The sequence below is a fragment of the Homalodisca vitripennis genome, chromosome 2, assembly GCF_021130785.1.
Source record: "Homalodisca vitripennis isolate AUS2020 chromosome 2, UT_GWSS_2.1, whole genome shotgun sequence".
NCBI lineage: Eukaryota > Metazoa > Arthropoda > Insecta > Hemiptera > Cicadellidae > Homalodisca > Homalodisca vitripennis.
Window position 1 is genome coordinate 5,751,939 of NC_060208.1, and position 13,368 is coordinate 5,765,306.

Here is a 13,368-nt window from a genome sequence, read left to right on the forward strand (position 1 = left end):
AAAACCAAGTATGAGATTGCTATTATAGGTATGGCTAGATAGTCATAAATATAATATTTTCATGTTTATTTGGCAACAATACTGATTTTTAATTAACTGAGCCTAACATGAATTATACGTAGAAATAATAAACATGTAGAAGCTTTATTACCTACTCAGGAACCATGCAAAAGGAAGTTTTAAGTAACTTAGTTGATCAAATATTGTCAGTTTTATCTTAAATTTTAAAGAGCATTAAATTATTTTGTTGCTCTACAATCATCATGGAATAAGTTACTATACATAAGGAATCGTGCCAGGGAATATGATCTAGAACTTTGGCTTTCCTCATAGTTTACTCCCTTCCCACTCTTTTTTCGCTCTATATCTTATCACTTTCAAGTCGGAAATTTGAAATTGAATTTTGAAAAGTCTGTAGAGAGAGGTAATTACATAAACAACGAAAGATAATTCTATAGCTTTTAAAGCACTTAGAAAACCTGATTAATATTTGTTCTTTTTTATAGAATAATTCAACTTGTTAAAGTACTCCATTAATACAAATTAGAAATTAAATTATCCATCATCAGAATTAAGTCTGTTATGAAAAGAAATAAATTTAACATATTATGGTAAAGAAAAAGAATTAAACTATTGGTTTCAGTAGCTTGAAGTCCTCTTGGCTCCTTTAATTAATGATGTCACTTATGACAAGCGACAAGTTTCGAAACGGGGAGTTAAAATTCACAACTTATTGTGGCTCAAAGTCTGCTTGACACTGTGTTGTTGGCACCCAAACGAGACGACCTCTGCTGGGACTGGTAGTTCTGGAAGTGTTCAGGGTGGTGTTTACGCACATGTAACGTCAGGTTGCCCCGCTGGTGGCATCGCTTCTCACAGAGAGGACACTTGAATGAAGGATGTTTACCACACTCTAGCCGTCGATGCAGATTCAGACTCCGCTGGTAAGAATATATCTTGCCACAATTGTCACATACAAATGATGAACCCTCCTGGGAATGCTTTCGTTGGACTCTTGCCGTTGTTAAGTGAATATCGAGGTTTTGGAGGTAATCCACCACGTGAACCATACCTAGAACAAATTCTAGTTAATGGTTTTTTTAAAGTACCAAATAGACAAACAATTTCTTCTGCCAAAATATATACTGGACATCCTCATATAAAAACAAACAGTAATGAAGAAGGCAACAAGTGATTGTTACCAAGCATTTTTTTATATTCTGTAATATTTAATACAAAATTTGGTTTGTCTATAGATCTTTCTTAATATGCACTTTCTCCAAGAGGTAACTTAACTCTCAAGTAAAATAAGATTTGTACAATTACTGCCCTATATCTTTGCTATCTAATATATCCAAAGTATAGAAAGAGCTGTTTACCATAGACTTGTAAACTATTCAGAAATGAGAATTATTTGAACAGCTCAAAGCACAGGCTTCGCTGCAATAAATCGATAGTCGCAGAAGTAACATCTTATTAGTCAGTTATTTAATCAATTGATAAAGAAGAAAAGACAGTAGGAATATTATGGACAAGTTTAGAGCTTTTAATATCATTGAACATAACATTTCTTTTTCCAATTTAAAGTACTTATTAAACTAAAAACAATACATTGAAATAGCATATTTAATAGAAATAAAAAAATTTAAATCTTAAACAACCTGGTGTGAATTTAGAATTATAACACCTGCTATTACACAAATCTAGCCTCAAGTCAAAAATTTCTTGAAGAAGTGCTTTTCTAATTCAAAAGCAAATTGTGCTCATTAGTAGACCTAAGTTGAAGAGACTGTAAGGCACCACTGAGTACGAATACAATAAATAAGGTAAGAGTTCGCCACTGACTGGTATGAGCACAAACTAGTTTTATCTGGTTCTTGTTGAAATCAATTGTTGAATTTCCTCTAAAAAATCATATGTTGGCCGCGCCAGTTTTGGTGGAGGTCAAAATGTGAGAGTATCAAAAGGGTTAAAAATAGAAAATCATATTTTTTCAGCTCACAATTTTCTTAGCTTACTGTGCTTAACCATCAGACATATCAAAAACATGACTAAATAAATAAATCAGCACCAGCTAAACATGACTAAATAAATAAATCAGCACCAGCTAAACATGACTAAATAAATAAATCAGCACCAGCTAAACATGACTAAATAAATAAATCAGCACCAGCTAAACAATACAGACTGTTAAAATGACGATTATTAGCGCCTTCATCTATTTCTATTTCAAAAATATATAATCCATGAAAAATTGCCATTTTATAGTTTTAATTATTTTGATACCATCCTATTTTTGCCTCCATCAAAACTAATGTGCCCGACGATCAATTTCTTGCTTGGGAAAATTCCCTTTCGATTTCACTTAAAGACTAGGTTGTGTACATACATACATTGCTCATTAGTTCTCAGCCCAACAGGTGTCTAGCTTAGGTAGTCGGTTAGGAAGACTATAATCTTTTGTAATCCGTTATATTCCCAATGACTTAAAAACTACCACTCTTTCAAGTTACAGGATGTTAGTTGAAACCAGTTCTTTTCTACCAATTATGGACCAACAGCTGGAATCAACTAAATGTTATCTCATTTTGGAATCATAAAAACTAAATCTACAAGTCAAATTTTAAAATGAATAATACATATTGAATAAATTAAATATATAAATACATATTCAATATACTGTATTATAATTTTCTATCCTCCTACATGTTGAGTACACGAAATGGCTTATTGTCATTAAGAGTATGTAACACTTCCCAATAATAATGGGATTTTTTCTCTGATCCCATCCAATTTCACATAACTGTACAAAAAACGTTGATTTTAGTGCAAATAAATGATATTTGTGTGTATTCTTTAGTTGATAGAAACAAAACTGGTGTCTTTATTATTTTTGTACAGTATAACATAATACTTGTGCACTCTTACTGAGTATGTATTTTATGTATTATCGCGTTGATAACATAACACTCTCCTTGACAAACACCAGTTATACTTGGGAGTTTACAAAAAATATTAGGAAGTGAGACAAGTGTTCCGATGTTTAGAAGAATTTTTTTTAAAGTAGGAGATTTTTCAGCAAATGCTGTGTAATTAAAAATCATAATCATATTCGTATTCGTATTTCTCATAAAATCAACATGAATTACCTAATTTTTTGTAGAAACAAATTCATTTCTAAAAAAAAAAGAACAGAACATTATTAGTCACTTGTATTAACACAATTAAAAAAGAAATTGGGAATAAGGAAATAAACAAAGTTAATGAAATAAATAAATCTGTATTTGTCCGTAAAAGGCAAATATTTGGTATAAAAGGCTCCTCTGTCACAGAGAACTCACTAACTCTAAAGGAACAGGAACAAGTTTGAGGGTCATGGTTGGATACAATACTGTCTGTTGTCCATAGGAATCTCATCAACTAATTACTAGCAACTATAACAACAACCGTAGAATAAGCGACTTAAATATAGGATCAACATTTCACCTTCGATTCTAAAATAAAATACAAAACATTTCACCATACAGTAAGTGATCGCTCACACACCACTAACTAATAGTACACAGTATGACAGAGTGTATTCAGTATGACTTGGTCATATAACGATCAGTCAAACATCAACAGTACACCAATCAAATCATTTAACAATCATCGATATACAACAAGTACTGATAGCTCACTTTAATGCTTTAAAAACAGTTTGGTCCCCTTACTGCCAGTCCATTTTAATGTACTTTTGACCTAGTAGTGAAGTAAAACTGAAAATATACAAGATATGAAATAGAACGCATTCAAATAAAATTCCTATTTTTAATTGAAGTCTTAAATTTGTGTAATAAATTGAACTGATAGGGTATCATTGTAACTGTAATCTAAAACATGGAAATAGACGACAGGGGTTAGGATTGTGGCATATGGAAGATTACTTCAGTACTTATTATATAAATTTTCATTTAACATATCGATTGATACAAAGAATTCTCTAATAAAAGCTCAAAAAGATACACTACATAAAGTATTGTAACAAAACACAATACATCATAATTTAAGTTAAATTTGTAAGAGGAAGTACCAGGTTACTAGTCTGTACAGTTCAACAATGATAAAAATACTAAAAATTGTCCCCAAGAAAGGACAATTTGTAAAATATTCAACCTTTCTGTTTATACTAATTTATTTATATTTTCTTTTCATGAATCAAACCTATCAATAAGGCCTAGTTTTATATTTCAACAATATAACTTATATTTAAGGATTTCAAAACAAACTATGTCAAATAAACTTTCCCTTCTATTCCTTTCTGGAAAGAGAGGATATTGTTAAACTAATAATACTTGTCGAGGTTAATTTCATAATCAATAGATTGTAAACCTCTTTATAATTTAAATTTGTAATGGAACCCTTTTTAAATGTGTGATTAATATCAGCTCTGTATTATACTTATTGTTATTTTAATAATCAATGGAAATACAGTTTTAAATATTTATTTAATATTATTGTATCAACAGAAATTGTGTACATATTTAACTTTTCAGGATTGATAAAGCTGAGGTAGAAGTAACAGTTTAACCTTACAAACTATAAATAAAGAAATATTAATACTACAGCAGTCCCCACCAAAATAGTCCCATGCTGGCTGTTGTATTTGAACCCTCCTCCCTCCACACTCAGCCCACAACACCATTGCCAGTTTTACATGTAGTATGATGCTCGCCTCAACATCAGGGAACAGCTGGTGGTTATATGTCGCTGGACTATTTTGATGTGGGCTGCACTAGTATGTACTGTATTCTTTAAAAAAGCTCAAAAGTTACCATAACCAAAGAGTGAGGTATGGTGGCAAATGTACAAAATAACAGCTCCAAAAATAGTAGGTAACACAAAAATATTGTCAATTAATGAAAACCAATCAAAAGCTCAACCTTAAATGTTATTGTAACACATTTTTTAACTAACTTATTTGTTTCAACAGTTTTTTCATTTATAAAAGAACACTTAATTAATAAAATGATTATTTTAAAATAAATATGAAACTACGCTAAAAATACAATCATGCAATTAAATAAAATACAAACAGTACAAAAAACCTATGAATATTTATCAAGGAACATTTTTTGAGTATTTAATAATAATTCAATTTAAAATATAAATAATCCTTTGTCTTTATTAGGACTTAATAATTACCATATGAACAATTACAATATACCTGATTTAAAACTAATGCAGCAAATTGCCAACATTAACTTTGGCTTAGTAAGGGAGAAGTATTACACGTAATCATTTAAAAACAAACAAAAACAAACATTGAAAAAATATATACAAGCAACCAGAGTAAAAGCTTCAAAGCCAAAATAAATATCTACAAATAAATTAATAGCAAACAAATTAACTTAACCTACAAAACAAATTGTATACATAATTCACTAACTTTACTTTTAAAATGTAATCAAAATTGGATTATATACACTTATAATACAAATAATTTAAGAGAGAAACAAATGTTTGTGCTATTAAGTTCATGGTGTATTGCAAACTTAGGTGCTATAGAAAACATTGAGCCAATTGACCTAGTTCAAATATGTACATGTTTTGGTGCAATTGAAAATATTATTGGCAATGCTTTAAAAACCAATAATCCATTTTTTTCATTGCAAGTATGTATTTGTATTGGTGTAGCACTGGTTACTGAAAAGATTTGCATGCTTCAGTAAACAATGATCTAACATTTACTTAATACAAATGTGAATTTCATTGATGTTAGACATGTACGTGCACACTAAAAACATTTGCAATGCCAGTGTTTACTTAATGTGAGTATGAGTTCTTGGTAGTTTAGTATACTTAAATGATACAAAATATATTTGCAATGCTTTCTTTATAAATAAATGAACTAATGTTTACTCATTGCAATAAAATCTGTATTTTGAGAGTTTGAATGGAGAAAGAGTAAATGTCTGTCGCGTGTTGTCTTTTTAGTGATTGGAGTTTGTTTTTTTTTTTTGGGGGGGGGGGGAGGAGAATTCAGTCTCTTTAATATCCTACTGATTTGTTAGAATTGTTACTGTCCATCATAATTATTAACATTTAATCCTCAATAAAAATGCTTTTTTATGCCACTTACTATCCGCCCGACTAACCACAAAATGGCCTCGGATGGAAGATTAATTACTTTATGAGAAAAAATATAAAAAGGTGAAAACTGTTATGCATTATAAATGTTCACAGTTCGTATCACATAAGGTGTACATATATATTAAATCTTTACACAATTATATAAGATCTTGGTTTCTGTAAACAAATTAAACAACACTCAACCTCTTAAAAATAAAACTAAACACTAAAAAAAAGATTGCACCTCACCAAAAAAAAGTATTAGACAGGAACATTTTACTATTCTAAATGGAAGACTATTAACCTATAAGCTTTGCAATAGTGTAGCTTGATCAGTGTCTAGTATAGAATAAATCTTTACTCTAACACCGCACATGGTGTTTGGTATTTAGGAGATCATTTTACTACGAATTAATTAACTCAGTTTTTGTCTCATAGATTTTGCATAGTAAAATAGAATCCTCTTTCAGATAAATAATTGATAAGGCACAACAATAATGTCCTCTTAACATATTGGGTGAATTATGGAAAACTTAGATGCTTTATTTATAACTTTTTTGTTTTAAAATAAAACATTATTAATGTCATACCTTTAATTACATTTAATTTTACATACTTTAATTTTTAAGAGGTATATATTTTTGGCAGAAATATATTTGTTAATACAAAGTTTTATGTTATTATAAATAATTATTCTCAGCGTATACGTACACCATTATACTCCAATAATGGGAGATTACCGCTAATATCACTTCCATCTTAAAATACTTCTGTGGGACGTACAAATTATTTCCTCAGATATCTACAGAAGACACTGCAGTGGGCATCGCGGGTGGCTTAGGTGAGTGGCGGTTCCTAATATGAGCCAAAAGGTTGCCCTTCTGTTTGCAGCGTTGAGGGCAGAAAGGGCACCTGAACATGGCTTCCTTCCCACATTCGAATCGCAGGTGTCGGCTCAGTGTCTGTTCCCACTTGTACCCCTTCCCACAGGAGGGACAAGTGAACGGTTTGTCCTCTTTCACACCGGTACTACTCGCTCCTCCACCACCGATACCACCGCCGCCACCACCGTGGGCAACGAAAGATGTAGGCGGAGACGTCCACAGTGGTCGCCGATGCAATAGTTCCAGCAACTGCAGTTTCTGCGCCTGGTGCATCATCCGAGCTAAAACATCAAAGGCAATGAACAATTACAAAACATCACAAGGAAAAACACAAAAAATATAAAAACTCAAATGAAAAAGCAAAACCAAATCAATGCAACAGAAGGAAATGCCAAGATGGTCTTTTACTACGGCACACTTTTCGTATTATGGCACAAACATCTTTAGAACACAATTATTTTAAACAAAAAAATTAAGTTGTGTCCACTGGGGCAGTTTTATAGAAATAATCATGCAGATGAAATACTATATTGTGAATTACAAAGATTTTATAAAGAAAGTTCAAGAATAACTAGTAAAGTTATTTATTTTTATTATGAATTGAATTTTTTTAACATTGTTTTTATAATTGTTTACTCTTTAAAATGATAATTTTGGCTCACTTTGCAGAAAACAAAGATCAAGTTACTTTTTAACAAATATACACGTACTTAGATGTGAAAACTCAACTATGTTGTACAGCACTACCTGAAGTATCTACCTTGTGGCACTAACACCATACCATTCAAATATATACATCTTACCAGTATTTACAAAGTGACTTACCTCAATCCACTTGTATGTAGGCAGTGCAAAGGAAAGCGTAATATTAATATTTTACAATATATGTATATATACAATGTATAGAATGAAAAGGGAAACCAGTCAGAAAAACTGAATACAATAATTGTTCTTTATGTTATGCAAAATAAAAATTAAAAAATTACTCACATAAGTGATTAAAAGTTTTTGAACATATTACATTACTCATAGCAACAACACTTCCATGGATTTGAAATATTACACTACTGTTATATGTATTATTCAAGAATATTTTTAGAATTAGTATAATTATCACAATTTCTACTTTAAAATCCCCATATAAATGAAAACATTGTGAATTTACATCTTTATTACATAATTTTAATTCTGTGAAACAGTTTTTCATCAATCCCACACCAAGAAACAAATAGCATAACACCATAAAAATATTAGTTAAAAAAAAATCATACGCTATGAATGTTTACAGTTCAAACTTATTAAATCAGATTATAAAACAGTCTTCTAAAAAAAACCTTTATCAAAAAACTGTAGATAACCTAGTATTTTTAAATGCCAAATTCCTGAAATGTAACAAATAATTTATTGAAAATAATTAATTGACTAACATTTGTATAATCTGAATGAAATGTTGGAATGAAAGTATAGCCGTGGGTGATAAAAAGACTTTAGAGACATCACAGCTTTAATTCAACATTAACGTATAGATACTAGAGATGGTAACATTGAGTAACGTGGCCGGTTCCGGCAGATCCGAACATGTTTGGTCAAGTTGTCACGACGTCGCACCTTGCGGTGGCAGAACCCACAAGCAAACAAGCCTTCCTTCTGGCCGCACTCGTACCGGACGTGTCGTCGCAAGTTGTGCTCCCTGTTGTAAGTCTTTCCACAGATCTCGCACTCGAAACAGCCAGTGTCTGCAAAACAACTCGGGTTACAGTCATTCTAACACTGGCTCAGTTGTATTACAGGCCTCGATTTAAATAGGTTTATTTTATATTTCTTACACTTCTTTTTAAATTTCTTTCTTTTGGGTTATAAAATCATTAAGGTTTTTCAGCTCAAAATTTGCAATCACAATTAAAAAGTTAAAATATTATGGTCTCACTGTAGAAAGCCATCTTCTGTCAACAGCCATTAGACCAAAGCTGGCAGGACCACACGATGATACCACTTCCAAAGATGACAAAAATGAATGGGTGGAGCTTTAGCATAATTGAATGAAACTTCACCAATCACCAATAAATTTGACCAATTTATCTTGGCCTTGTTTATCACAGGCTGCCAAGTTTTCGATAATCTGATCCTATCTTCTCTGTTGAAGTTATTTTCCTTCTCAATTATTTCCAAGATTTCTCTTATTATTCCTGCATAGTAACATGGCATTTAGCAAGCAATTTTTTTTGTCCGTCTATTGGAAGTTTGGTACTATAACTACGTTCTGCTAAAGTTGATTTTCTGTATCCTGATGTTTTGTGTGTCTAATATGTTGATATTAATGGTTTTGTTTCTCCAATGCATGGAATTCCAGGTGTACAGACTGCAATTTTGTCCTTCAATATTCTCAACCAGTTCTTTAAATTTGAAACAACTTAAATACAATTGTTATATTGTGTCTCCTTAATAAACCCTCTATTCTATATTTCTTTTCTCAGTTCTCTTTATTTTGTCAATTGTTTCTTGGATGTAAGAGAGATATGCCAGTTTGGACATTCTGACACTTATTAATAACTGTATTAATTTTTACTGTACTGTCCCATTGCAAAGTAATGTCTTGTAACATCCTCTTCTAACATTCGGCATTCAGATACCTACTGGTGTCTTATGGTTTCCTATGTACTGAATGTCCTACACTCTTGTCTGACTTTCAGATTTTCTCATCATTATGTCTGGAAAATGAGCAGTTCACAAAAAAAAGTCATTACGTTCCACATTGAGAACAAAATATTGCAAGATTTGAATAGTGATAGCAATTTTTTATGCAGTTTGAAATGGAAAACCTTGATGATCATGAGGTCTATTTTATTTGAGAGAGGAACATCACTAAGAGTTAGTTTACTTTACGAGTGACTTACTCAGATAAAATTACTTTACTTCAGAACTTGGTTAAGTCATAGTGACGTTGAATGAATATTTATAACTATTATGCAATTTGAATTGCTGTGTTTCACAGAGTTAGCATGGCAAAGTTTAATTTACTTGACTGAATTGACCTTTTAGACTTTATCGGAGACATAGATAAAGTAGTGTTATTTTACTGTATTTTTTCTTAGTGGGAGTCACCTTAAGTAATTTTTTCAGAACTTGGTTTCTTGAGAGGTGCTCTTTGCTCAATGCACTTTGTTTCTTTAGAACTTAACTCAAATTCAATAAAATCAGCTTGGCTAACAATTATTTTATTTAGGAAACTGTTAAGTAAAGTGAAGAATTAAAATTCTTCAGGAACTTCCATTCATTTACCCAGCATAATACTACGTTCTTTATAAAGCCCTTCTAAACTGTTTTGAGCGAATAGTTATCAAAGACTCTTCCCTCCCATAAATGTTCAGGTTGGCCTCAAGTTCCAACCTGTACAGTCCCATACTGAAGGTAGCTTTGACCGTTTAAGGTAAATTGTCAGCCGGATTGAAAACTACTGAGGCTTTCAGGTTGGCCTCAAGTTCCAACCTGTACAGTCCCATACTGAAGGTAGCTTTGACCGTTTAAGGTAAATTGTCGGCCGGATTGAAAACTACTGAGGCTTTCAGGTCGTTCGGCCTTGAAGCAGTACAGAATATGTGTGGAGAATCCAGCTGGCTGAGGTTCCTATTTTTCACCCTCCCAACAGTTGACGGTTACACAACCACCCTTTTTCTTTCAATGTAAGTTTAACCAGATCTCTTTGCTTTTTATTGAGTATTTTGTTGTGATATATTATCAGACAAAAACATGTCTACCTCATTGAAGGATTGCACTTTTCTGTTATTAGAGAAATACTGCTATAAAAAATGTATTTGGAAAATAAAATCCAAGGAATTTTCCGACTGAACGAACAGGCTTTAACAATATGTGTGTGTTGGGAGACTACAACTTAGAACAAACTGTGGAGTTCTGGTCCCAAATTTACACCCGTGAACGTATGTGAGGGTCTAAGATGTAGAAGATTTGATCATAGATGAAAACTGTAGTTGGACCTCTTTATTAGTCAATGTGATATTATTAAACAATGTAGAATAAAAATTATTCTTCATTACTATGAGACAATCTGACTAACCCAAAACTCTAGTCAGATCAACGTAACAGCCTTTGATAAAATTAACTAAGTTGAATCTATATGATAATAAATATTTATCTGTTACTACAAATCTAAGTTTCTTTAAAAAAATAAATTTTTTATAAATATGTAAAATATTCATAGGTTTTATCTTTTAAACTCTGGTAATAGGATAAAAATAAAGCATATTTTAATGTCACGTAATATTTTAATTTACTTACGTATAACACATTTAAAATGATACATCATTTAAGATTTGATACCATCAAAAATACTTGATTCTCAAAGCAAAATATAGCATACCTGTTAGTCTTGTGAAGGTCAATACCAACTTCAAAAGAAAAGGAACCTGAAAATATCAATTTGGTAATTTTTTTTTAAAGCTTTTGGTTATCCTCTACAGTTTAAAAATTCTAGGGAAGACAATATTATAAATTATGAAAAAATGTGTATTTTAAATATGTTTAAATTACATACACAGAAAACTCATAGAAAAACATAAAATAATCCTTGTTATACAAGGTTATTAATTGCAAAGTATACTTCTGAATTTTGTTGTATTAGATTTCTAAAACATTTAGCTACTTATAGAAAATAAAATTAGTGGAAAGAGTAATGTGTTTTCAGCACTAAAATGCAAACTTACAAGGATCAAATCTAAAAACTTGTTTCATAAAAATATTATATATATTTTTTAGTTAATTTTGTATAAAGTAAAGATTCTGTTTAATATAATAGTTATAGTTTAGTTTGTACAACAATACATTATGTCTGTGCATTACTTACTTTGTTTATGTGCATTGTAATTTCATTGTAAAAACCAACATGTCATAAATAAATTCTTAACTTCTACGAAATAAAATAATTTTATTTTGATGATATGATAACTAATTTAGTCAGATTGAAAGTGTCGTTTTGTACTGCACTGTACTTAAATTAATTGATTGGAGATAAAAGTAAGAGCACAGAAAAAATAGTAAAGATTCACCTATTGAAAAATTATTGATAAAACCCAGTTACACAGTAAATTTGAACATGAAATTACATTAAAACAAAAAATATATTACATGTCTTTTCAGAGGATTTATATTCCCTCTTTTGACAAAACCAAGCTACAAAATGGGCATTTTTTATCTAAACTATTAATTTAGCTATCTTAAAAGCTATTAGTATGAACTTTTTACAACATTAACAAAAAACTAAATGTTTATTGTTATGTGTCTTTATACAAAAATAATACTTCAAATTACAGTAATCTTAAACGTTACAATTAGTAAAACGGATAGAAATAATCTAGTAGAAAAAACTAGTGACTGAAAAGATTAACTTATTTGAAAACAACCTTATTGAATAAATGTACGGAGAGTAACTGCCGTGTATAACTAAATAAAGTATTGATGTCTAAAAATTATTTTTCTTTTTATAAAAACTCAAAACTAATTTTAAAATAAAATTATTTATAAAAACTTGTAACATTTATAACTAATAAAAGCTCAAAGATAACAATTTAATTACAAAATCAATTAAAACAAAATTCAATTATCTTGTTTTTTTGGGAAATTGCACATCTAGTGTGCCACATTTACTTAACTTTTTAATTTGCATCAAAATTAAAAATTATTTAATATTATTCTAATCCAAACAGTTTATAATAGTTTGATAATAATATGCTTTTGGATGTATATAATATTGTATACCTAGCGAAGATTATGGTTTGATTATAGTATTACCCACGAAAAGAAAACAATTGAGCAAAAAAGGTCGCACAAAAGTTATCACATTTCCAACTATTGTAAGGAGAGGATAACGTTCATGATGGAACAGTTAAGACATTTTCCAGTTTTTGATGATACAGATAGACTAGTAGACCATCCATTGCCGTTGAAACTTCCAAGATGAAGTGGTCTAAATGCTGTCACTCAGCTAGTAGTTTTGGAAGATTCTTCATATGATACAGAATTTAAGTGTTTACACTTTTTCTCTTGCAAGAACCTGCAAACAATCCCAAGAACAATAACAATCCAATAACATTTTTTACTGTTAATTTTCTATACTCTACGTCAACCTAAGAGCCGAGAATGCAAACTTGAATGAACTTAACTACTAAACATCTGTTGTCAACATACAGAAGTGGAGATTAGGACAGTGACATTGAAGTGTAGTCTGTGAGATTAGAGTGAATCTGGAAATATACACGCTTCTGTTACTCAAGGCCTCAGATCCACCATAGTATGACAATAATATTTTTAGGTGAGTAAATTTAGTATGAAGGTAGTCCTCACATAAATAGATTAGAAAACT

At 30.6% G+C, this 13,368-nt stretch overlaps 2 protein-coding genes across 13 annotated transcripts in view; one reads left to right on the top strand and one right to left on the bottom strand.

Moving 5' to 3' along the window:
• The window catches only part of LOC124356129 (longitudinals lacking protein, isoforms A/B/D/L-like), a 605,681-nt gene that overhangs the window by 311,506 nt on the left and 280,807 nt on the right, over nucleotides 1–13,368 (top strand). The window lies entirely within an intron of this gene.
• Nucleotides 1–13,368, bottom strand: part of LOC124356131 (zinc finger protein 436-like) — a 235,532-nt gene that overhangs the window by 188,282 nt on the left and 33,882 nt on the right. For 4 of the 8 annotated variants that reach the window (XM_046807287.1, XM_046807288.1, XM_046807286.1 and 1 more), the window contains 2 exons: nucleotides 11,371–13,059; nucleotides 8,628–8,731 (listed from right to left, as the gene is read on the bottom strand). The exons of 2 other annotated variants lie outside the window; for them this stretch is intronic. In XM_046807287.1, coding sequence (XP_046663243.1) covers nucleotides 13,028–13,059 — 32 coding nt within the window. In that variant the 3' untranslated portion in view covers nucleotides 8,628–8,731; nucleotides 11,371–13,027. Of the gene's footprint in view, nucleotides 1–3,260; nucleotides 8,732–11,370; nucleotides 13,060–13,368 lie in introns of those variants that run through there. 2 more of the 8 variants (XM_046807285.1, XM_046807290.1) reach the window with 2 other exon arrangements.